Here is a 21834-nt window from a genome sequence, read left to right as displayed (position 1 = left end):
AGAAGTCATGAAGTGTCAGCACTTTATAAAAATGTGCAAAAAATAGATTATTCTTACAAAAATTACCTCAGAATAGATCTGAGCTTAGCTGCTCATGTAGCCTACAGATTGTGTAGAGCTGTAGTTAGCTGTGTAATGCTAGAACTTGCATGCTAAAGGCTTGCTAAAGAGTGGTCTTCATGCTTAGCGGCTAGCGCACTGTGAATTTTCATTGTTTATATCTTTAAAATGTTATTTTAAGACCCTTCATGTCGCTCAGTTTCAGTGAATACAAGATTGAGAAGTCATGACGTGTCTCTACTTTATAAAAATGTGCAAAAAATGGATAATTCTTATAAACTTTACCTCAGGATAGATGATCTGAGCTTAGCTGCTCGTGTAGCCTACACATCGTGTAGAGCTGTAGTCGTGCAATGCCAGAACATACGTGCTAAAGGGTGGGTAAGGGGGGCACATTTTTGATTTATATATAATATATATATAAATAAATAAAATAACTGAATGGCTTTAGGCAGAGTAAGTGGTAACATGGTTGTGTGTTCGTGGTTGTGATGTTGTTGTTTTTTCTCTCCTGTGTGCGTTAGGAGTAGTCCACGGGTCAAGGTGACCCCTGGCTACAAAGAGGAACAGTGCGCCCCAGCCCTCAGTCTGGAAATGAAGAAACCAGTTGACCTGGAAGCTCCAATTACCAGGTACTGTCTAGTCGAGTGATGCTAGCAGTGTTAAACAGTGACCATTAGAGCTAGCCCTACTATGGGCTTTCAGTTGTATGTCAGCATGAAGCTAACAGCATTGCACGTGGAACATGTTTTGGCCGATTTTTACGCTACATTAGCATGTAGTTGAGCTCGTCTGGAACCGTAGGCACGGCCTGTCTAGAACCTCCAGAAGGACTAGCCATGTTTTCAGACGTGGTTCCCCACACTGGAAATCACAACGCGATTAGTTGATTGCTAATTGTGTGTGCTGTTAATCTGTTAGGCCTTCAGTTCTACCAGTGAAGGCCTGACCAATGGGAGAGCTCGTTTAGCTTCATCTGCCTAGATACCACTGAGAGAACAATCCTGATTGGTTGATTTTCAACAAACGTTTCGCAAGTTGTCACTGCTTTTATAATGCAGATTAAATAGCACTTCGCAACGACCCCTACACCATACCAACCATACCACCGCAACTGTATAGCAACAGCATAGCAACAGCATAGCAACCACCTGGGATCCCTTGGGAAGCACCTAACCTCTGAACAATTGAACGATCTCTTTCTCCCCCAGTCTGCAGTCTCTGCAGGAGGATCTGCTGGTGTGCACGGCTGACGGCTACCTGCACATGCTTCACTGGGACGGTGTGAGGAACGGCCGCAGAGCCGTCAACCTCTGCACCATCCCCTTCTCCCTTGACCTGCAGTCGTCCCGCGGTAAGAAAGGGGCGAGAGACATGACTTTTTCCAAAAGGAGAATAAACAGGGGGCAGTACCACAGTATTCTAGGGTAACGCCAGAGCTAGCTCCAGAATCAGTTCCAGGGTTGGGTCCAGTGGCTGCTGGCTCTATGTTCAAGTTCTATTTGCTGCTCCAGGATTAGCCCAATGGCTAGCTCTAGGGCGTATGGTAGCTGTGGTGTTGCCTATAGGGTTGGTTCCAGTTTTTGGCTCTACTGCAAGTTCTAGTGGCTGCTCTAAGGTTAGTTCCAGAACTGTCCATAGTTAGCTAGCATAGCTAGCACTAGAACTGTCCATAGTTAGCTAGCATAGCTAGCACTAGAACTGTCCATAGTTAGCTAGCAGAGCTAGCACTAGAACTGTCCATAGTTGACTCCAGTGCTGTCCATAGTTAGCTAGCAGAGCTAGCACTAGAACTGTCCATAGAACTGTCCATAGTTAGCAAGCAGAGCTAGCCCTAGAGCTGTCCATAGTTGACTCCAGTGCTGTCCATAGTTAGCTAGCAGAGCTAGCACTAGAACTGTCCATAGTTGACTACAGTGCTGTCCATAGTTAGCTAGCAGAGCTAGCCCTAGAACTGTCCATAGTTAGCTCCAGTGCTGTCCATAGTTAGCTAGCAGAGCTAGCCCTAGAACTGTCCATAGTTAGCTCCAGTGCTGTCCATAGTTAGCTAGCAGAGCTAGCACTAGAACTAGAACTGTCCATGGTTGACTCCAGTGCTGTCCATAGTTAGCAAGCAGAGCTAGCACTAGAACTAGAACCGTCCATGGTTGACTCCAGTGCTGTCCATAGTTAGCTAGCAGAGCTAGCCCTAGAACTGTCCATAGTTAGCTCCAGTGCTGTCCATAGTTAGCTAGCAGAGCTAGCCCTAGAACTGTCCATAGTTGACTCCAGTGCTGTCCATAGTTAGCTAGCAGAGCTAGCACTAGAACTGTCCATAGTTAGCTCCAGTGCTGTCCATAGTTAGCTAGCAGAGCTAGCCCTAGAGCTGTCCATAGTTAGCTCCAGTGCTGTCCATAGTTAGCTAGCAGAGCTAGCACTAGAACTGTCCATAGTTAGCTCCAGTGCTGTCCATAGTTAGCTAGCAGAGCTAGCACTAGAACTGTCCATAGTTGGCTCCAGTGCTGTCCATAGTTAGCTAGCAGAGCTAGCCCTAGAACTGTCCATAGTTAGCTCCAGTGCTGTCCATAGTTAGCTAGCAGAGCTAGCACTAGAACTAGAACTGTCCATGGTTGACTCCAGTGCTGTCCATAGTTAGCAAGCAGAGCTAGCACTAGAACGGTCCATAGAACTGTCCATAGTTAGCTAGCAGAGCTAGCACTAGCCCTAGAACTGTCCATAGTTGGCTCCAGTGCCGGCTCCAGTGATGGTTGGTTTTAGTGGTAAAGCTAGTGTATAACCTGAATAATCACACTCTGGTCTTTGTGTTAGGTGGTCCGTGTTTGGATCTGAATGGGGTCTACGTCAGAGATATGGAGTACTGTGCGACTCTGGACGGCTTTGCTGTCGTATTCGACGATGGGAGGCTCGGCTTCATCACGCCCACTGCCAGCAGGTTCTCCACAGAGGTGAGAGACACGTATACGCTCATGTTTACGGGCCACGAATGGACGGTGCTAAACCACTTTACGCTGAACAGACTGATATATATATATATATATATATATATATATATATATATATATATATATATAAATAACAGTGGTTAGGTGAACCTGCCGCCGCCCCCGTTTGTTAGGTGTTCATCATTGTTGATGATGGTAAAAATTTTGGCAAATCTGAAACCGATACCTTTTTAGGGGACTATTTGTTTTACCACCCGACACCCTGCACGTATCCCTCCACCGCTTTAATGAGATGCGAATTTAAGAATGTGTGTTAGGCCTGAAGTCTTCTCAGAATTGGTTCCCCTTAAACTGTAACGTGTGTGTGTGTGTGTGTGTGTGTGTGTGTGTGGTTTGTTTACGTTTTGAGTGTGTGTGTGGATATAGGCATCTGTGTGTGAGGAGGGAAGGTGTGTACATTCAGACCTGTGAAATAATGGTGTGTGTGTGTGTGTGTGTAGCAGTTACAGGGTGTCTGGGCAGCAGATGTGATGGACGGGACCTGCGTGGCGGTCAATAACAAATACAGACTCATGGCCTTCGGCTGTGCGAGGTACGTGTGTGTGTGTGTGTGTGTGTGTGTGTGTGTGTGTGTGTGTGTGTGTGTGTTTTTCCATTGCCAGTGGTCACACTCTCGCTCTTTTCACTCACTCACTCTCTCGGTTTCCTCTCTCTCACTGTCTCTCTTTCCCTCGCTCTCGCGCGCCCTTTCTCCCTCATGATCTCTTTCACTCTCTCTCCTTGATGCTTTCTCTACCCTTGCTCTCTCGCTCTTTCTCTAGCTCTCGCTCTCTGTCCTTTGCTCTCTCGCTCGCTGTTCTCACACACTCTTACGCTGTCTTTCTGTCATGTGCACGCTTGCGCACTCGCACTCCTTGGCTCTCTCGTTGTTGAAACCACGGTTCAGCAAAAAAATAAAAAAATAAAAAGTTAAATGACTGATCACTGACCCCACTGCTTCTGTAGTGTACAACAGGAGATGCTAGGCTAATGTTGCTAACAGACACTGGGTTTAGACTGCCGTCGATCTCATCTCCGTGAACATATGTCGTTCGGCCCTCAGAATCTAGAGTCTGGATTTGAGAGCTTGGTGATGTTCAATAAACTCTGTGTGTGTGTGTGTGTTGCAGTGGATCTGTCTTGGTGTACATGATTGACAACACTACAGGATCAATGCAGCTGTCTCACAAATTGGAATTAACCCCCAAACACTACCCAGGTAGGTTTTGTGTGCGCGCACACACACATTAAGACGCACCATCCTTAAATCAACCGAATGTTGATTGACGCTCTATTGATGCCTGGAGGCGGTGAACCAAGTTACCATGGTAACAGTAAAAATGGATCTTTATGTTGTCTGGATTGTTTATAGAACCACTGGAATAATGGAGTGCATTGTACAGCTCCACTGGCAGCAAAGCAGCTCCAAAGCATGATGCTACCACCACCATGCTTAACAGTTGGTCAGTGTTCTTGGGGTTGGCTGCCTCACCTTCACTCGTTCCTCCAGAAGGATTTTCTTTGCTTTGTCCTTTTGTGGTCGAGACTGAAGGTGTTGATTCTGGAGGAGGAGCTTCTTTCCTGGGCACGGCCTCTTAAGTCCATTGTGACATGAAACCCGGCTGACTGTAGACGGTCACACTGGTGTTCCAGCAGCTTCTGGTCCATGGCAGGCCTGTGCCTTGGTGGTTCTTGGGTTGTTCCCGGCTAGCCGAACCATACTTCCAAATTTCCTCTCAGCTGACGAGGGCATGGCCACAACTCCCAACCGGTCCAAGGCGTGTGTGTAAATCTGCGATCGTCAGGGACCTTGTCTATTCTTGCACCTTCCCCTTGTGTGCTGTGTTGGTCAATCCAGTGACTGCATGATAAATAAACCCTTTTTTTTTTTTTAAGTGGATACAGAGAAGTTACCAGCTGTAGCCAGTCATGATCACTAACGGGAAGTTGGAAGGCCTGGCCCTGGCAAGTTCAGAGAGTCCTGGAAATCCCTGTATATCTGGATGCTTATATTTTCACTTTCACTTTTAATAGAATTTTGAACTTTGGCTCCAAACAGGCACTGACTAGTCGCTGAAATGCATAAACTCATTAACTGGTCAGTTTTGATTGGTGGTTACTGAGAACAGTGGATTCAGTGGTGGCCAAAACAAGCCCTGCCATTTATTTATTTATTTATTTATTTATTTATTTATTTACTTATTTATTTAAATTAAAGGCCCACCCAAAATGACTAGGTTAATTTTTTATTATTAAAATGATCAGTAATAGTCCTAGTAATGGGGGTGGGGGTGGGATGATTGTCAGCACCAAATTGGGAGAAACAAGGAAAATAAATAAATAAAAATATTTAGAGATATAAATAGGAGTTTAAATAAGAGTTTAGTCTGTGTTCTGCTCTGAGTGCTGAGCTTTTTATGTAAGCTGGTATTTGTGGTTTGCACTGTGGTCTGCATTGTGACCGAAGTGCTGGACCTCAAATATAGAAATGTGTATGAGTCACTGCTGCCCCCTAGTGGACACTCTGTGTAAAGCTGTGCCTGTGCGAGGGGGTTTTATTGGGGACTTCTTGGGGAAAAACTTAATACTTAACCAATAAAATGGTTCTTCAGGTAGTTTTTGCAAAGGCAGTGGTTCTGTGTAGAACCGTGATGACTCAAAAAACCCGTTGGATGCTACCAAGAGGGTTCCACTATTGTTACAAGCAGTAGGTAGAACCCTTGTTCAGAATGTTCAGTACCAGGAACAATAGGGAACAATAATTAGACTAATGTCCAGTTAGGTATTGTAGCGTGACCTCCTTACTTTGCTGATGCCCTTTTTTTGCTCTCTTTGCTCAGATATCTGGAATAAAACAGGTCCTGTGAAAATGATCCGGTGGTCGCCGGACTGCAGCGTCGTCATGGTTACGTGGGAGTGTGGTGGCCTCTCTCTGTGGAGTGTGTTCGGAGCTCATCTCATCTGCACGCTCGGCGAGGACTTCGCGTGAGTCTCACTCGCCCAATTTCGCTATAGGGCAAAAGTATTGGGACACTTGCTCATTCATAGCTTTTGGCTGAAATCAAGAGTATTACCAGAGTTTCTCCTGCATCTGTTGGAGTAGCTGTCTCTACTGTCCATGGAAGAAGTCTTTCTGCTAGATTTTGATTGATTTGCATTCAGCAACAAATAGGTTCGTGAGTAAGGTCAGGATGATGGATGGATCACCATCCTACCTCATCATCCCCAACTCATCCCAAAAGTATTGGATCGAGCACCATTCATCATTCTAGAGAACACAGTTAGTTCCACTGCTCCACAGCTCGATGCTGGGGGGTTTTATACCCCTCTAGCCCACGCATTGCTGGCATTAGGCAGCATGGTGCCAATAATAGGTTCATGTTTGTTGTTCTGCTCCAGATTCTCTACAGGGACTGTAGGGACTCGCTGAGTGCATTCATTAGAAGGGGTCTCCACAAACCTCTGCGCAGTGCCGAGTGTGTAGTTCTGCATAACAATACAGTACCCTAATCTAATACAGCGTTTCTTCTCCTCCTCCTCCTCCTCCTCAGGTATCGCTCAGATGGCACTAAGAAGGATCCACTGAAGATCAGCTCTATGGTGAGGCCACGTTCAGCAGCGTTGTTCTAAAAACCCAGTCAAACTTTCAGGAAGTAGTTATTGTACGTGGCAAATTTGAGAAATGCTGCTCGCCTGTGTACGTTTTCAGAGCTGGGGGGCGGAGGGCTACCACCTATGGGTGATTGGCAGCTCAGAGGCGGGGGAGGACGAGTCGCCGCAGTTACGACAGGCTTCCATCCTGCAGTTTCAGTTCATTAAGAGCGCGCTCACGGTCAACCCCTGCACGGTGAGAGAGACACACACACACACACACACACACACACACACACAAAACACAGCCTAGCATTTATAGAACAGCAAAGCCATAAAGCAGCCATCTAAGTAGTAGCTGCATTGGACACTTCATTGGAAACACCCTGCTTTTGTGTGGCTGGCCACACAACGCTCTACTTTTGTGCTTCCACTCACATGGCTAACACACCATGCATCAGCAGGGTGGAGCTACAAGGAAGGGGTTTCTGATAAACTGGCCACCTTGACATGATGTGTATTGTGTCTGTCTGTGTCGTCTGTCTGTAGAGTAATCAGGAGCAGGTGCTGCTGCACGGCGAGGACCGGCTGTTTCTGACCTGTGGCGACGCGGCGCAGGTCCACAGTCCGGCAGAGCCGCTCCGGGACAGCAGCCCCCTGCACCGGCCGCACGCCACCCCCCCTCTCTCTCAGGGTCTCAGCACTTTACTGGGCCACAAGCACTGGCACGTGGTCCAGGTAAATTCCGCCTCCCAGAGCTGCTCCTTTAAGGCTAGACTAAAAAAAAAAGCCGCTGCTGTTGGGGTTTTAGATCAAGACCAGACTCGATCCCGACCGTAGAGTCGTCTAGTCAGTATTTAGGTCGGAGGTGGTATCGTGTTAGGGATGCCCCGATCCATCTTTTTCTGTTCCGATACGTGAACTATGCGTGTCGGCCGATACCGATCTGATGCCATTGTTGAATGAATAAACCCTATGCGAGATACTTCAGACATCAGGGTTGACGTAATCTTTGCTTTATTAACTTTGTAAAAGAAACAAGAACAAATGAACACAGACATAGAAATTAACCCATTTCCTGTTTATTGGTCACTAAAATGAATAACTGTGCTGGACCTCGGCACAGTGCTGTCTGGGCTCAAAACCTTTATTCTGAATTTCAAAGTCTGTGAGACTGAAGCGAAGCTGGCAGCCCCTCCCTCCTCGGTTCTCCTTGAGCTGGATTACTCGCTGATATTTACTGACGCGTCCAGGGCACCAAGACTGGTTAGTCTTGCTGTTTGCTATGGGATGTGTGTGTTTGAGATCGAGAATCTCAAACGTTCGAGAATCGGGTTCCGTGTCTGGATCGGCCCTTTGGATCAGACTAATTATCCGAGACCTGATCCAGCTAATTTTGCTAGTATCGGGGCCGATATCCGATCCTAGTATCGGATTGGTGCGTCCCTAATCGGTATCAGTGATGAAAAAATATGTGGTATCGATGCATCCCTAGTAAAAAGCCTCCAGATCTGACTATTGCTGCATTTTTTAGGTAAACAGCCTGAATGTGTAACCTGCTCTCTTTGCTTTCAGATTCACAGCACATATCTAGAGAGCAACTGGCCAATACGAGTAAGTGTGTGTGTGTGTGTCTGTCTCACATTGTGATCAAATTCTATTTAATTATCTATATTAAATCTGAACTGAGCTGCTGATTAATCCGTTCAGGAAAATCCCTTTATTTTTAATATTTAAATATATAAAATGTATAATTTTAGTCAAGACTTTTTTTTTTAATGACTGTTTTATAGTGTTTAATGTTGTATAATTCAGTCTGACTCCCCTCCCTGACCAATCAACTCCCAGCTCCTCTAAAACACTGCAGTCTGATCACTTCCTGTGTGTGTGTAGTGGTACGCACTCTAGACTAATATCTGTTGTTGTTGGTCTACTGGTGTGTAATAACTGGTTTATAGTGTGTGAATGTGCTGGGATTTGGGTTTCTATAGCGATTACCACTGATGATGATGATGATGGCTATATCAGTCTGATACTCTTATGTCATGTCTCTCTCTCTCTCTCTCTCTCTGTGTGTATACTGTAGTTTGCAGCCATCGACTCAGCAGGGCAGTGTTTGGCGGTGGCAGGGAGGCGCGGTTTTGCACACTACTCCTTATTCACTAGGAAATGGAAGCTGTTTGGGAACATCACCCAGGTAACGCTCACACTGCCATCGCTGCAAGCGATAGTTTATCTCAGAATCGTGTGGCGGGGGGGTGTGCGGAGTCTCGGGACAGTTCTATATATTTTAGAAAAACATGAGCAGGACTGTAAGCAGACTTAGCTACTGCATCTCCAGCTATACTAACATGCACACAGGCTGTAGTGTGTGTTTATAGAGATACAGGTGACAGAGGAAACCACGCAGGTAAGTCTATTGGAGGTTCCTCTGTGTGTGTGTGTGTGTGTGTGTGTGTGTGTGTGGGTGGTGATTGAGACAGGCAGTTAGCTACCATGCTAATTGGTGTAAATAAGCTTCTGTTGGGCTACTTGACAGGTGCGTCATCCTCGTAGCTGCAGTGCTAAACTTAACTTTTTTGAAAGCTCCTGAATCACCTTTTACCTAAAAAAAAAAAAAAAAGTATATATATGTGTTTTTATTTATTTATTTACTTATTTATTTATTACATCGATGCATTTTTATGTCGGCTCTGTCCGATGAAAGGCGTGTGTCTTCAAAATGGGGCAAAAAAGCTCTTAACTTTGAATGGATGTCAATGTAAATGCATTTCTATTGGTCCATTCATTGTACAGAAGCAGCTACAGGGTTCAAACCATATAGAAAACTACAAACAAAAATGGAGATGTTTTGCATTGGACAGAAGCGATGTACTATTTTTATTTAACATATGTTTTTTTTTTTTTTATTGTTTATTTATATATAATTTTTAGTATATGTATTATATATTTATTAATTACATAATTAGTTTCCTCTTTTTTTTCTCCCCAGGAGCAGAGTATGACTGTCACAGGAGGACTTGCCTGGTGGAATGACTTTGTTGTTGTTGCCTGTTACAATTTTATAGACCAGCAGGAGGAGGTACAGTGTGGTTTATTTGTTGTTTACTTTGGATGAGTTTTAGTGTTTAGTCGCTAACCCCGGTAATAACCTGCCTGTAACCTGGATGACGTGATTTATGACTGTTTGTCCATCTCTACCGGTGCGTAGTTGAGGTTATATCACCGCTCCTGTAACCTGGACAACGCGTTCGCCAGCATCACCAAGCTGCACGCCGAAACTCTGCTGCTGAACGTGTTCAAGAACATGGTGATCCTGTTCCGCTCGGACTGCTCCATCTGCCTCTACAGCATCGAGAAGAAGCAGGACAGGTAACACCCGGCCGTTAGAAGTCTTCCCCAGTGATGATGATGATGATTATTATTATTATTATTATTATTATTATTATTATTGGTGCAGAGTGGCGTGCTTGCCTGGCTGTGGAAAGGTAGTGTTATCCACTACCATACTCCACCACATCTTCAGTTGATCTCTTTACTAAAGGAGAGACTTTAAAACTGCAGCTCAGCGTAAAAATACAGAACTGTTACCAGCTTCAAATGTACTTTTTTGAAACTGGAACGTCCTGAAAAATGTGAATAGTATAAAAAAAATATAGAAAATAATGAGGAGATAATGAACAATAACATCTCACTGACATGGATAACAAACAAAATTAAAGTAACTACAGTAAAAAGTCAGAGTAAAATAGTAGCTGGTTGAAACCATTACAAATGAAAAACACGGTAAAATGAAAAATATTATTGTACTGTTTTTGTTTTTTTGTTTTATTTGATTGATATTGATTTGTTTCTAAATATCTTTTAAAAATATGTAGTTAGAAGACCAGCATCCATTTAGTTTTGGTCTGAGACTGATGTAGGGCATATTCATTTCAGTGGGCTGTCAGAGTTTACTAGAGCTTACCCATCTTCTGCAATTTCCATTGAAAGTGGCAATCATCGGGGGCCCAAGCACTGCACTCCATCAACAATAGTAGATCATAATTTTATCATTTATCCTAATGAAAGGAGTCGTTAAAGCAGATTGTGTAGACATTTACCTTGTGACCTTGATGTTGTGAGCACGTGTGAGAGCACAAGACTCAGAGAAAGACTAAAGTTTATGGACTGTTGTTGAAAGCATTAAATAAAATAGTGCACTGTAAGTTTCAATAAGTGAAACTTAACTAGTACCCTCTAGACATTCTATTCTTCTATGATCAACTGTAATGTAGCAGCCGCTTAGCAACAACCCCCTACACCATAGCAACAGTTTAGCGACCACAAATCAACCACTTAGAAACAATGAAACAACCACCTAGCATAAACTTAACAAGTACCTGGGATCACGTAGGAATGACCTAGCATAGCAACCACCTAGTAACACCATAGCAACCACCTTATAATGCTGGACGTTCTCTCTCTCTCTGCAGTCCGAATCCCTCTGCGAGTGTGGAGCTGTTACAGGAAGTCTCCATGTCCCGTTATATTCCTCACCCCGGCCTGGTGGTGTCGGTCACTCTGACCTCAGTCCGCACCGAAACGGGCATCTCCCTCAAAGCTCCACAGCAGGTGCGCACATCAGCTCGAACCCACCCGAAGCACTCATACGCATGCACTCGCACACGCCCCTATGCTTCCGCCGTTAATTTACTACCCCCTTCTCTCTCTCTCTCTCTCTCTCTCTCTCTCTCTCTCTCTCTCTCTCTCTCAGGCCTGCACGGCAGAGAGCATCTTGTTGAATCTGGCGGGTCAGCTGATCATGCTGCAGAGAGACCGCTCTGGCCCGCAGGTACGAGAGAAGGATGCGGCGCCCAATCAGAAAAAGCTGGTGAGTTCCGTGCCCCGCCCGTCCCTCTTCGGTCACACGTGAAGGTGCTCATTGTTTGTTCGTTTCCTCCGCAGTTGCCGTTCTGCCCCCCGGTGGTTCTGGCCCAGTGCGTGGAGAACGTGTGGACCACGTGCCGCACCAACCGCAAAAAGCGCCACCTGGTGGAGGCGCTGTGGCTGTCGTGTGGCGAGGCCGGGATGAAGGTGTGGCTGCCCCTGTTCCCGCGAGACCACCGCAAGCCCCACTCGTTCTTGTCCCGTCGGATCATGCTCCCCTTCCTCCTCAACATCTACCCGCTGGCCGTGTTGTTCGAGGACGCGCTCGTCCTGGGCGCCACCAATGAGACTCTGCTCTACGACAACCTTGGGTCACACTCTTCCGCAGAGGTGGGTGCTGGCTATCTTTTTAGAATCTTAGACTCGCTGTTGACCTGGGGCATGGTCAGGTGGGCATGGTACACATCAGCTCAATGAACACCACATTACACCATACATTGTATGTGGATGGGTTTGGAGGTGTATAAGTAAGACTCATGAATATGAATGAAGATGGGGATGGGTATTATTCACAGGCAAGTGTGGATGTGGAGGGATATGGGTATGTATAGCTGTAGCGCAGAGTGTGTGTGTGTGTGTGTGTGTGTATATAAGAATGAGTGTGTACATATAGGTATGGATGGATATAGAGGCTTATGGGGATGAGTAAGTATGTGTATGGAGGGGTTTGGATATGCTGCGCATGGATGCATGTGTGTATGTACGGTATGGGTATTAGAAGAGTACGAGTATAGATGCATGTGGGTGCTGGAGATAAGTATGGAGGCATACAGGGATGGTTGTGTTTGTCTATGGAGGGGTTTGGATACGTATGGGTATAGATGGGCCTGGATGGATATAAAGGGCATAATGGTATATATGGAAATAGATGTATGGAGGGGGGGTTGGATGTCTGTGAGTACGTATGGGTGTGTGTGTGGGTACATATAGGAATGGTTACATACGTGCATTGAGGGGTTTGGATGTGATGGGAACGGATGGGGATTGGTATGGATAGGAATGGGTACGTTTGGGTATTCATGCTGTGGGTGGGCGTAGGTATGGATGGGCATGGAGGGGTTTAGATATGATGGGGGTGGCTACATATGGGTATGGTTTTGGGTTTTGAACATCTGATTGACGGTTTAGTGACTAGAATGTTCTTCCTCGTCCCAGGAGCCGCTGGAGTCCCTGTTTCCATTCTGCACGGTGGAGCGCACCTCTCAGATCTACCTCCACCACCTGTTGCGACAGCTGCTGGTGCGGAACCTGGGCGAGCAGGCGCTGATGCTAGCGCAGTCCTGTTCCTCGCTGCCCTACTTCTCCCACGTTCTGGAGCTGATGGTGCATGTGGTGCTGGAGGAGGAGGCCACATCCAGAGAGCCCATTCCCGACCCGCTGCTGCCCACCGTGGCCAAATTCATCACGGAGTTCCCACTGTTCCTGCGCACCATCGTGCACTGCGCCCGCAAGACCGAGTTCGCCCTGTGGAACTACCTGTTCGCTGCCGTCGGCAACCCCAAAGACCTGTTCGAGGAGTGCCTGATGGCTCAGGACCTGGACACGGCTGCATCTTATCTCATCATATTGCAGGTGAGGGGGGGGACGAGTTTTCGATCTGTGTAGTGTGGTCTGTCAGAAAGACTGTGGGTTATGTAAATAGTATAGAGCACCCCCTACACTTTCTGTAGTATATTACAGTCTGTCAGAAAGACTGTGTGGATTATATAAATATTATAAGGCATTATAGAGCGCCCCCTTTGCTTACTGTAGTGTATTACAGTCTGTCAGAAAGACTGTGTGGATTATATAAATATTATAAGGCATTATAGAGCGCCCCCTTTGCTTACTGTAGTGTATTACAGTCTGTCAGAAAGACTGTGTGGATTATATAAATAATATAAGGCATTATAGAGCGCCCCCTACACTTCCTGCAGTGTATTGCAGTCTGTCAGAAGGACCATGTGGATCATTTTTATGTTGTTCTGTTCTCAGAACATGGAGGTTCCGGCAGTAAGCCGGCAGCACGCCACCCTGCTTTTCAACACTGCTCTAGAGCAGGGCAAGTGGGACCTCTGCCGTCACATGATCCGGTTCCTCAAAGCCATTGGCTCAGGGGAAAGCGAGACCCCACCCAGCACACCTACCACTCAGGTGAGCTTTCTGTGACGCTCCAGGTGAAGCTGTTGACTCTGATCTCTGCTGGAGCCTGGTTCGACCTGTTGCTTGTTGTGTCTCTCTGACTGTGGTGTTCTCTGTGCTGCGTTCAGGAGCCGAGCTCTACGGGAGGTTTCGAGTTTTTCCGGAACCGCAGTATCAGTCTGTCTCAGTCCGCAGACAGCGTCTCTGCGGGGAAGTTCAACCTGCAGAAAACCTTCAGCATGCCTTCGGGACCCTCTGCTAAAGGGTAACTCTCTCACACACACACACACACACACACACGCCTCATCTAATGAATTCATTCAGCTACACCCATTGCTGACAAAAGCAAGAGAAACTCTTTAATTCTTTAAATCACCTGCTTTTGAAAGAAACAGGCGTCCAAATACTTTTGTCCATATAGTGTGTGTTTTGTAACATACCAGTGGATTTTGTGGCGCGTGTGTGTGCATGCAGGAAGGACGGCGAGAGTGCCGAGAACATGTACATCGATATGATGCTGTGGCGTCACGCGCGACGGCTGCTGGAGCAGGTGCGCCTGAGGGACCTGGGCTGTTTCGCCGCCCAGCTGGGCTTCGAGCTGATTGGCTGGCTGTGCCGGGAGCGCACGCGCGTCGCCCGCGTCGACGACTTCGTCACCGCCCTCAAGCGCCTGCACGAGGACTTCCTGTGGCCGTTTCCGGTCATTCCCGCCAGCTCCATCAGCTCACCGCTCAAAAACGGACGCTGCCGCACAGGTGAGTGAATCTGATCGAGGTTGTGAGGGTTAAAGCGACAGTTCTGTGAAAAATCTGATCACGCTCTCGCGCTTTCTCTTGTGCACCCCCCCCCACCCTCTCTCTCTCTAGTGTTGAGCACTCGTCTGTTGAAGTCTCAGTCCGCTGACAGTTTGCTGAACAGCGATATGGACACGGCGCCCCCTCAGGTCACCAGAACCAATCACAGCTGGCTGGACGGTTTGGGGGCAGCGCCAAAGGAGATGGACTCTGCTTCCTCCCACGGAGCTCCGCAAACCCAGGAGGCCTTCCTTTCCCCTCTCATCAACAAAAGTGAGACCTCTCTTCTGCCACCTCTAGACTTTTATCAAGCATTTGTTTTTTATCGCTTCTGAGAACGTCCGCACTGCTGCCAGCTGGGCAGTAATGTCCGTTTTTGGCGCCTTGAGGCCACCAGATGGCTCTGTGAACACTGTGGTTAAAACAAAGGCTCAGAACTGGATTGTGATTAAAATAGCCGATACCCGATCCATTGAAATATGCCTGGATCTGCCCTGATCCCAGTCCCCTGGATTGGATCGGGACGTCCCAAGCTAAGATTTACATGGATTCTGTATAATGTACTAATATTCTCTCTCTTTAGCGGAGGAGTGCAGCATCGGTTCCGCCACAGACCTGACGGAGACCAGCTCCATGGTGGACGGCGACTGGACGATGGTGGACGAGAACTTCTCCACCCTCAGCCTTAGCCAGTCAGAGCTGGAGCACATCTCCATGGAGCTGGCCAATAAGGGCCCTCATAAGTCCCAGGTGCAGCTCAGGTGGGTCCCACCGGCCCCTCAGGTCGCCCCCCTCAGGTCTTAAGCACCCATCTTTAGATTGAGTGTAAATATTTGAAAAATTACGTAGTTTTTGTAAGAGCTGTTCTACGCTCCCGACAGGTATCTCCTGCATGTGTTCATGGAGGCGGGCTGTTTGGACTGGTGCGTTGTGATTGGTCTGATTCTGCGGGAGGTGACCGTGATTAAGCAGGTGGTCGGCTTCCTGGACAGCCCGGAGGTCCCGGCTGAAACCGTCCAGAGCATCCGCACGGGCCTGCTGGCCGTGGACCAGTGGGCGTCCTCGGACTGGTGAGTTCTACGGAGCCTTTCAGCCAGTCAGAACAGAGTTCATTTACATAGAAAGTCTTAAAGGTACCACTTCAGTCTCTCTCTCTCTCTTTCTCTCTCCCTCTTACTCTCCCGCCCGCAGCCTCGGCTATAAGCCCTTCCTGAACCTCATTCGTCCTCAGCTGCAGAAGCTGTGCGAGGCTTCCAAGGAGCAGGTCCAGCCCGAGGCCTTCCAGCCGTCCGGCATGTCCAAGCTCGCAGAGCCAGCACTGCCGCGGGCCGAGCCGTGCCCCGCCCCCCTGGGCCTTCCGCTGCCCCCAGACCCCTCGGCTTGCTCCAGCACCCGCAGCCTGGAGGACGCCTGCGAGAACGAGCCGGAGGAGGAAGCTGTGGAGGAAGGAACGTACGACTGCACCCTGTCATGACCTTCACTGGGATGGAGAGCGGGAACAGTGGGAGGGAGGCGGCGCTGATGTGGTGGTCTTAAAGCGCTAGTTTGGCCAAAATCCAAGTTTTTTTTTACCCATTTACCAGTAACTAGTTCTGGCACTGGAGCTGCAAGGCATAATGCCGCTCATAAGACCAGTCATGGACGCTGGTACCCCACCAATTAGCTGCAGCTTGTTTTTTTTTTTTAGCTATGCTAACATACTTTAGTCCATGTTTAGAGATAACAGTGACCCCTACAGTGTCAGCAACCACATAAGCCTACAACTTTGGCAAGCAGTTAGCAACATGCTGATTGGTGTGGTACATTGGTTTCGGGTACATAGGAATTTTTTTTTTTTTTTTTTGGTAAAACTATCGCTTTAAGAGCTTCCAAGGGCTGACTGTGGATCAGGTGACCTCTACACTCCTTCTCGCAGAAGAAAACCGAGAGAACGGACTGTTCTCTGGTCAGCAGGGGCATTCTCTCTGCGCACAGGGACTGAACAGACTCCTATTCAGACTGGCCTGGAGTTAGTTTGAGGTGGCTATTCGTTGCACCGGTGTAACCATTATTTTGTTGTGTGTGTGTGTGTGTGTGTGTGTGTGAGAGAGACAGATTTTGTGTTTCAGGTTGAATTTGCATCCATCCATCCAGACTGCAGTGTGTGTGTGTGCGTGTGTGTGTGTGCGTGTGTGCGTGTGTGTTGTTATGCTATTGGTCTAACACCAGTATAAAGTATTATCCCCCTCTTCGTCATCCCAGCACCACACAGGGGCTCAGAAAGGAGGGTTGTGCCTTTGTTTACATCCAGACCCGGATCTCTGCGACAGGAGACCAGACAGTAAAGTGGCAGTGCTAACGGGCTAATAATGAATCAAAACTTGTAGCTGCTGGTTAGTTAGCATGATGCTAACTGGTGACTACTGTCTTTATTCGCAGTGTTGGCATGTTTTTGGCTCACCCAGATCTGTCAGATTTTCCTTCCGATTTGGCCCCCGTAAACGCAAGGCCGACAGTCGTGACTCCGCAGCTTGGTACCAAATTCTGCTTTAAGGAAGCGCCTTTTTGCTTTTATTTTAGGACATTTTTAGGCTTTGGTTTTGGTTTGTTTTGTGATTTTGCTGTTTGAGTCTGTCCTGCCGGGCCTCTTTTACAACTAGCAAGAAACATGAGCACATGAGTATTGGTTCAGTTAAGCCGTTTGAACGTTTTCTAAATTCCTCTCTGTACCCATGCTTTCTATACTCTCGTATGCCTCTTATACCCCTATACCCTCCCATACCCCACACTACCTTCCCACATCCCCCTATACCTTCCACACCCTATTGTACCCTTGCATACCCCCCATATCTACCTTCCCATATTCCTCTATAACTTTCACACCCTGTTATACCTTTGTATACCCCACACTACCTTCCCACATCCCCCTATACCTTCCACACCCTGTTGTACCCTTCTATATACCCTCCCTTTGCCTTCCTGTACCCCATATACATTCCCATACCCTCCCTATACCTGCCTATACCCTTGCATACCTTGCCCTACCTTGCTCTCTCTCTCTCTCTCTCTCTTATATATATATATATATATATATATATATATATATATATATATATATATATATATATATATATCTTTCCATGCCTTCCTATAACCTCCTATACTGTCCCATACCCAATATATATACTCCCATACCTACCTATACCCTTACTGACCCTTCTCTACCTTCCCATGTTTCCATACCCCTCTATACGTTCCACACCCTGTTATGCCCACCCATGCCCTCGTACACTTCCCATACCTTCCTATGCTAGCTGTACCCTAACCCATACCTTACACTGCAAGGTCTGCACCTGGGATCAGGAAGCGAATGACTGTTCTCTGTAAAACAAGCTTTCGCGCTTTTTAAAGGTCTGAGGCGGAATATGCAATGTGTGTGTGTGTGTTGTGAGCTCTTAACGTACGCTGGTGTGAACTACACTCTGTTGTTTAAAGACCACCGTTACATTTCAGTGTGTTGGACCTGGATTTAGCCTGCCGTCTTTGTTGTGTTTTACCTTTTGGTATTGGCTTTTTGTTGTTTTGTTTGTTTATTTTTTAGACAAGCTTCAAAACCAAAACCCAGTTTTGTTTAATTTTTTTTCACTCATTATTATTATTATTATTATTATTATTATTATTAATAATGTAATCTTTTTTTTTTTGTTTTTTGGTCTTGTATTGGCTTTTACGTCGTTGTTCTGATGACTGAGGTCTGATATCGGCCTCGCCTCGGCGTAAACGCCTGTAGGATCGAGCTACAGTGAACAATTTCACGTTTAGGACGGAAGAATCACGATTCCGATTCGGGCGTTCCGACCGAGCGCGTCTGGTTTTTATTTATTCCCGTCATGCTAACGAGCGTCTGTACATGGGTGTGAGAAATCAATGATGATGATGGCAGTTAGGACTCCTATGTCTATATTTTGTTGTTGCTACAGCCTGGTTAATAGCATTATTATTATTATTATTATTATTATTATTATTGCTATTCCTGTCACCCGACTGCTTTGCGTGTAGTCATAGTTATTTATTGTAGGGGGCGCTCCTGAGAAACGTTACTTAATTCCGCTCTTCCGATTCGCTCAGGTTCGACCCGAGGAGTCAGAAGAGGGCTTATAAGCATGATCTGATTCGAGATATTAATCTTCACTATTTTATACCGAGCTTCGCTTTTGTCCTCATAACTCAAATAGTATTGATTTCCCACCCGTGTCTCATCTTGGCAGGCATCGACTCGCACTGGCGGAGAATCGTGGAGATGCACAGAGCGAGATGATTTGGCAGGTCCGGTCAGTTTACTTACACCAGCATTCGTCAGGTTGCATCCCCTGGACATGCGCTGTAATCTGACTTGCAAATAGACTTGCAAAAATTGACCAGGGTGTCGTTCAGACGTCCTAAGGCACTTAAGAGAACTGGGTAAACTTCTACAGTATATTAAAAAAGCGTAGTCTGTGTTATCTCTCCAGGCTCCGCCCACAAACGTTCTAGATAGCTCGGATTGGGCAGGTTCTACAGAACGCTGTAAAGGGGAAGTAGCCTTCAGGCCTAGTGAGAGGCGTAATGAACTGAGGGAACAGGTCGGTCACAGTCGGTCAAGCGGACAGGTTGGAAACTGGGCCAACGGCAGCTAGCGCTAGCTCACCTGAAAACGTGCAAACTGCGCTAGCTAGATTAGAAGGTGGATTTTGAGGCGTGGTCACAGCCAAACGGCACGCTTGTGGGCGGAGCCTGGAGAATCCGCAAAAAAAAGGCGCTGGAGTTCGTACTTTTCGTAATTCAGTATTAAAACGATTAAACGTCTTTGTGCAATCGTAGGGAACGCCGTTTCCTTCTTAATGTTTTTACTGCTTTTAATCTGATCCCTGTTCCACCGTACGGATCCAACGGTTCCTCGCTGCTCCTCAGGTCACGCGCAGACTAACGTAGGACGCAACGCGGCGCCACGGCATCGCGTTCACCTTTTGCTCGTTTTTCCTGTTTCCTGTGTTTTCAGGCTGTAACGACGGACAGCAGCCACGTGTGTGTGTGTGTGTGTTTGTGCACTGCCCCTTTGGAATTGTCGTGCTGACCAAAGAACATGTTTCGGCCCACAAGGGGGCGCTCTCTCCCACAAGGGGGCGCTCTCTCCCACAAGGGGGCGCTCTCTCCCACAAGGGGGCGCTCGCTCCACAAGGGGGCGCTCTCCGCAGGTTAGTTTCAAGTACCTGAAAATATGCAAAATGCTACAATACGCCCCCTGCTGTTTTGGATGTGTCCTCGAGGCTGAAGGCGGTGGCTGGAGCGGAGTCGTTTGGATTTGTTTGTTTGTTTGTTTGTTTGTTTTTGAATTTTTTTTCCCGGGAAAAAACAAACCGCCGGAGCGAAGCGGCACAGAGCGGTACTCATTTCCGAACCGTGGCAGAGGGGCTCCAGGACTCCCCTGAACGTGTACAGTTTAAATACCCTCCAGCCATGCAGGAGCTCGTCTCCGTGCGGTGTACAGCGACCGTTTCTTGTACGATAACTTTTTCTACCAAGTTCTTGTTTTCTATATTTTCCTGTACATAAAGACAAATAAATTATTTTTAAAAACAAGAGCTGTGTGTGTGTGTGTGTGTGTGTGTGTGTGTGTGTGTGTGTGTGTGTGTGTGTGCGCGCTGAAAATAACTGAACTTCTATTAATGATGTTTTTTTTTGTTTGTTTTTTTGTGCCTGACCTTTAATAAAAGAGGGGGGAGGAATTTGGTTTCAGGTTAGATGGTGGTTCAACAAATCAGTTACAACTCCCAGATTATCTGAAAATAAAATATAACAAAATAGATCATTATTTTGACTGATAGTATTTGTTATCTAAAATGTGGTTGTTATTTTGCCTTAAGTAGATCATCTATAGATCAATCTAGACTAATTATTTAAAATCTAAAAAAAAGAGTAGGTTTTAGGCAAATCTAATAACATCAAATAACAACAAAAATTATATAAAAAATATAAAAATAAAATATGTAAAATGTAAAAAAACAAAAACAAATTAACATTAACATTAAATGGACCTCATTTGAAAATCTATTTTTTTTTCTGAAAAGCTAAAAAAAATTGTTTTAATTTATTTAAAAATCTAAAAATGAAAATCTGATAATTATGTACTTGCATCTGCAAATTGACGTCATTTTTTTTCAAGATAAATATCAATTCCATTTAGTAATTTTATCATTTTTTGAACGTGTTTTTTGTTTGTTTTTTTTTTTTTGTTTTTTTTTTTTTTTTTTAATAAACCTCTCCTCCTGAATAGTTTCAACTGAACGATGGACATTATGAATGTTTACTGTTCTTACTAAAGTTCCTGGTGAAAAGCTGGGGGAACTGGAACTGTTCTGGGGTGAATTCAGAGCTCTAGTCTTCCAGCAGTTTCCCTGAACTGCCACCAGAGGTCTCTGTGGAAACTGTGTTTTACTACAGTGAAGCCCGTGAGTCTGGAGTGAGGAAGCTCCCAGTGATCCCTTTCTCTTCATTCTCAGATTTATTTATTTATTTTTTTTATTATTTTTTTTATTTTAAAGCAGCCTTTCCAGGATCAGTCGCTTTCTGAAGATGGAGCAGTGGTCTTTGGTCTGGTGAATGAGTGCAGACGTGAGTACCACCTCAGATTCATAGTTCCTCAACTTCCACTGTCTTATCAATGTACTTAAACACGTGTCAGTAGAACAAGCTCTTCTCCAGATATTTCCAGAGATATGAAAGTCTCTCTGTGAGTTTAACAGAATTCACTCCTAGGGGCTGTAACAGCAGATTAACAAAGTGAGAGCTAGCCAGGCCTCCAGGCTCAAGTACAGCCTCCAAACATGGTGGAGGTAGTTTCACACAGCTACTATAACTATGGCTTACAAAGTAAACAATGAGAGAACTTCATACTGGATATTAATGTTATTAGAGCTTCATACTGGATATTAATGTTATTAGAGCTTCATACTGGATACTAATGTTGTTAGAACTTCATACTGGATATTAATGCTATTAGAACTTCATACTGGATATTAATGCTATTAGAGCTTCATACTGGATATTAATGCTATTAGAGCTTCATACTGGATGTTAATGCTATTAGAGCTTCATACTGGATATTAATGTTATTAGAACTTCATACTGGATGTTAATGCTATTAGAGCTTCATACTGGATGTTAATGCTATTAGAGCTTCATACTGGATATTAATGTTATTAGAACTTCATACTGGATATTAATGCTATTAGAGCTTCATACTGGATGTTAACGCCATTAGAGCTTCATACTGGATATTAATGCTATTAGAGCTTCATACTGGATATTAATGCTATTAGAGCTTCATACTGGATATTAAT

At 45.9% G+C, this 21834-nt stretch overlaps 1 protein-coding gene across 1 annotated transcript in view; it reads left to right on the top strand.

The window, feature by feature from the left end:
- The window catches only part of ric1 (RIC1 homolog, RAB6A GEF complex partner 1), a 44002-nt gene extending 23886 nt beyond the window's left edge, over positions 1-20116 (top strand). Inside the window, exons 4-27 of the mRNA XM_072662405.1 lie at positions 585-692; positions 1272-1414; positions 2869-3005; positions 3503-3594; positions 4172-4260; positions 5882-6026; positions 6593-6641; positions 6751-6888; positions 7182-7370; positions 8208-8246; positions 8719-8829; positions 9625-9714; positions 9844-10004; positions 11108-11246; positions 11389-11505; positions 11580-11891; positions 12717-13133; positions 13536-13694; positions 13811-13947; positions 14157-14437; positions 14549-14749; positions 15060-15237; positions 15358-15546; positions 15668-20116. Of these exons, the coding sequence (XP_072518506.1) occupies positions 585-692; positions 1272-1414; positions 2869-3005; positions 3503-3594; positions 4172-4260; positions 5882-6026; positions 6593-6641; positions 6751-6888; positions 7182-7370; positions 8208-8246; positions 8719-8829; positions 9625-9714; positions 9844-10004; positions 11108-11246; positions 11389-11505; positions 11580-11891; positions 12717-13133; positions 13536-13694; positions 13811-13947; positions 14157-14437; positions 14549-14749; positions 15060-15237; positions 15358-15546; positions 15668-15950 (3904 nt within the window). The 3' untranslated portion in view covers positions 15951-20116. The remainder of the gene's footprint in view (positions 1-584; positions 693-1271; positions 1415-2868; positions 3006-3502; positions 3595-4171; positions 4261-5881; positions 6027-6592; positions 6642-6750; positions 6889-7181; positions 7371-8207; positions 8247-8718; positions 8830-9624; positions 9715-9843; positions 10005-11107; positions 11247-11388; positions 11506-11579; positions 11892-12716; positions 13134-13535; positions 13695-13810; positions 13948-14156; positions 14438-14548; positions 14750-15059; positions 15238-15357; positions 15547-15667) is intronic.
- The last annotated feature ends 1718 nt before the right edge of the window (positions 20117-21834 follow it).

The sequence above is a fragment of the Salminus brasiliensis genome, chromosome 18 (assembly GCF_030463535.1).
Source record: "Salminus brasiliensis chromosome 18, fSalBra1.hap2, whole genome shotgun sequence".
Taxonomy (NCBI): domain Eukaryota; kingdom Metazoa; phylum Chordata; class Actinopteri; order Characiformes; family Bryconidae; genus Salminus; species Salminus brasiliensis.
This window is presented reverse-complemented; position numbering and strand designations above follow the sequence as displayed.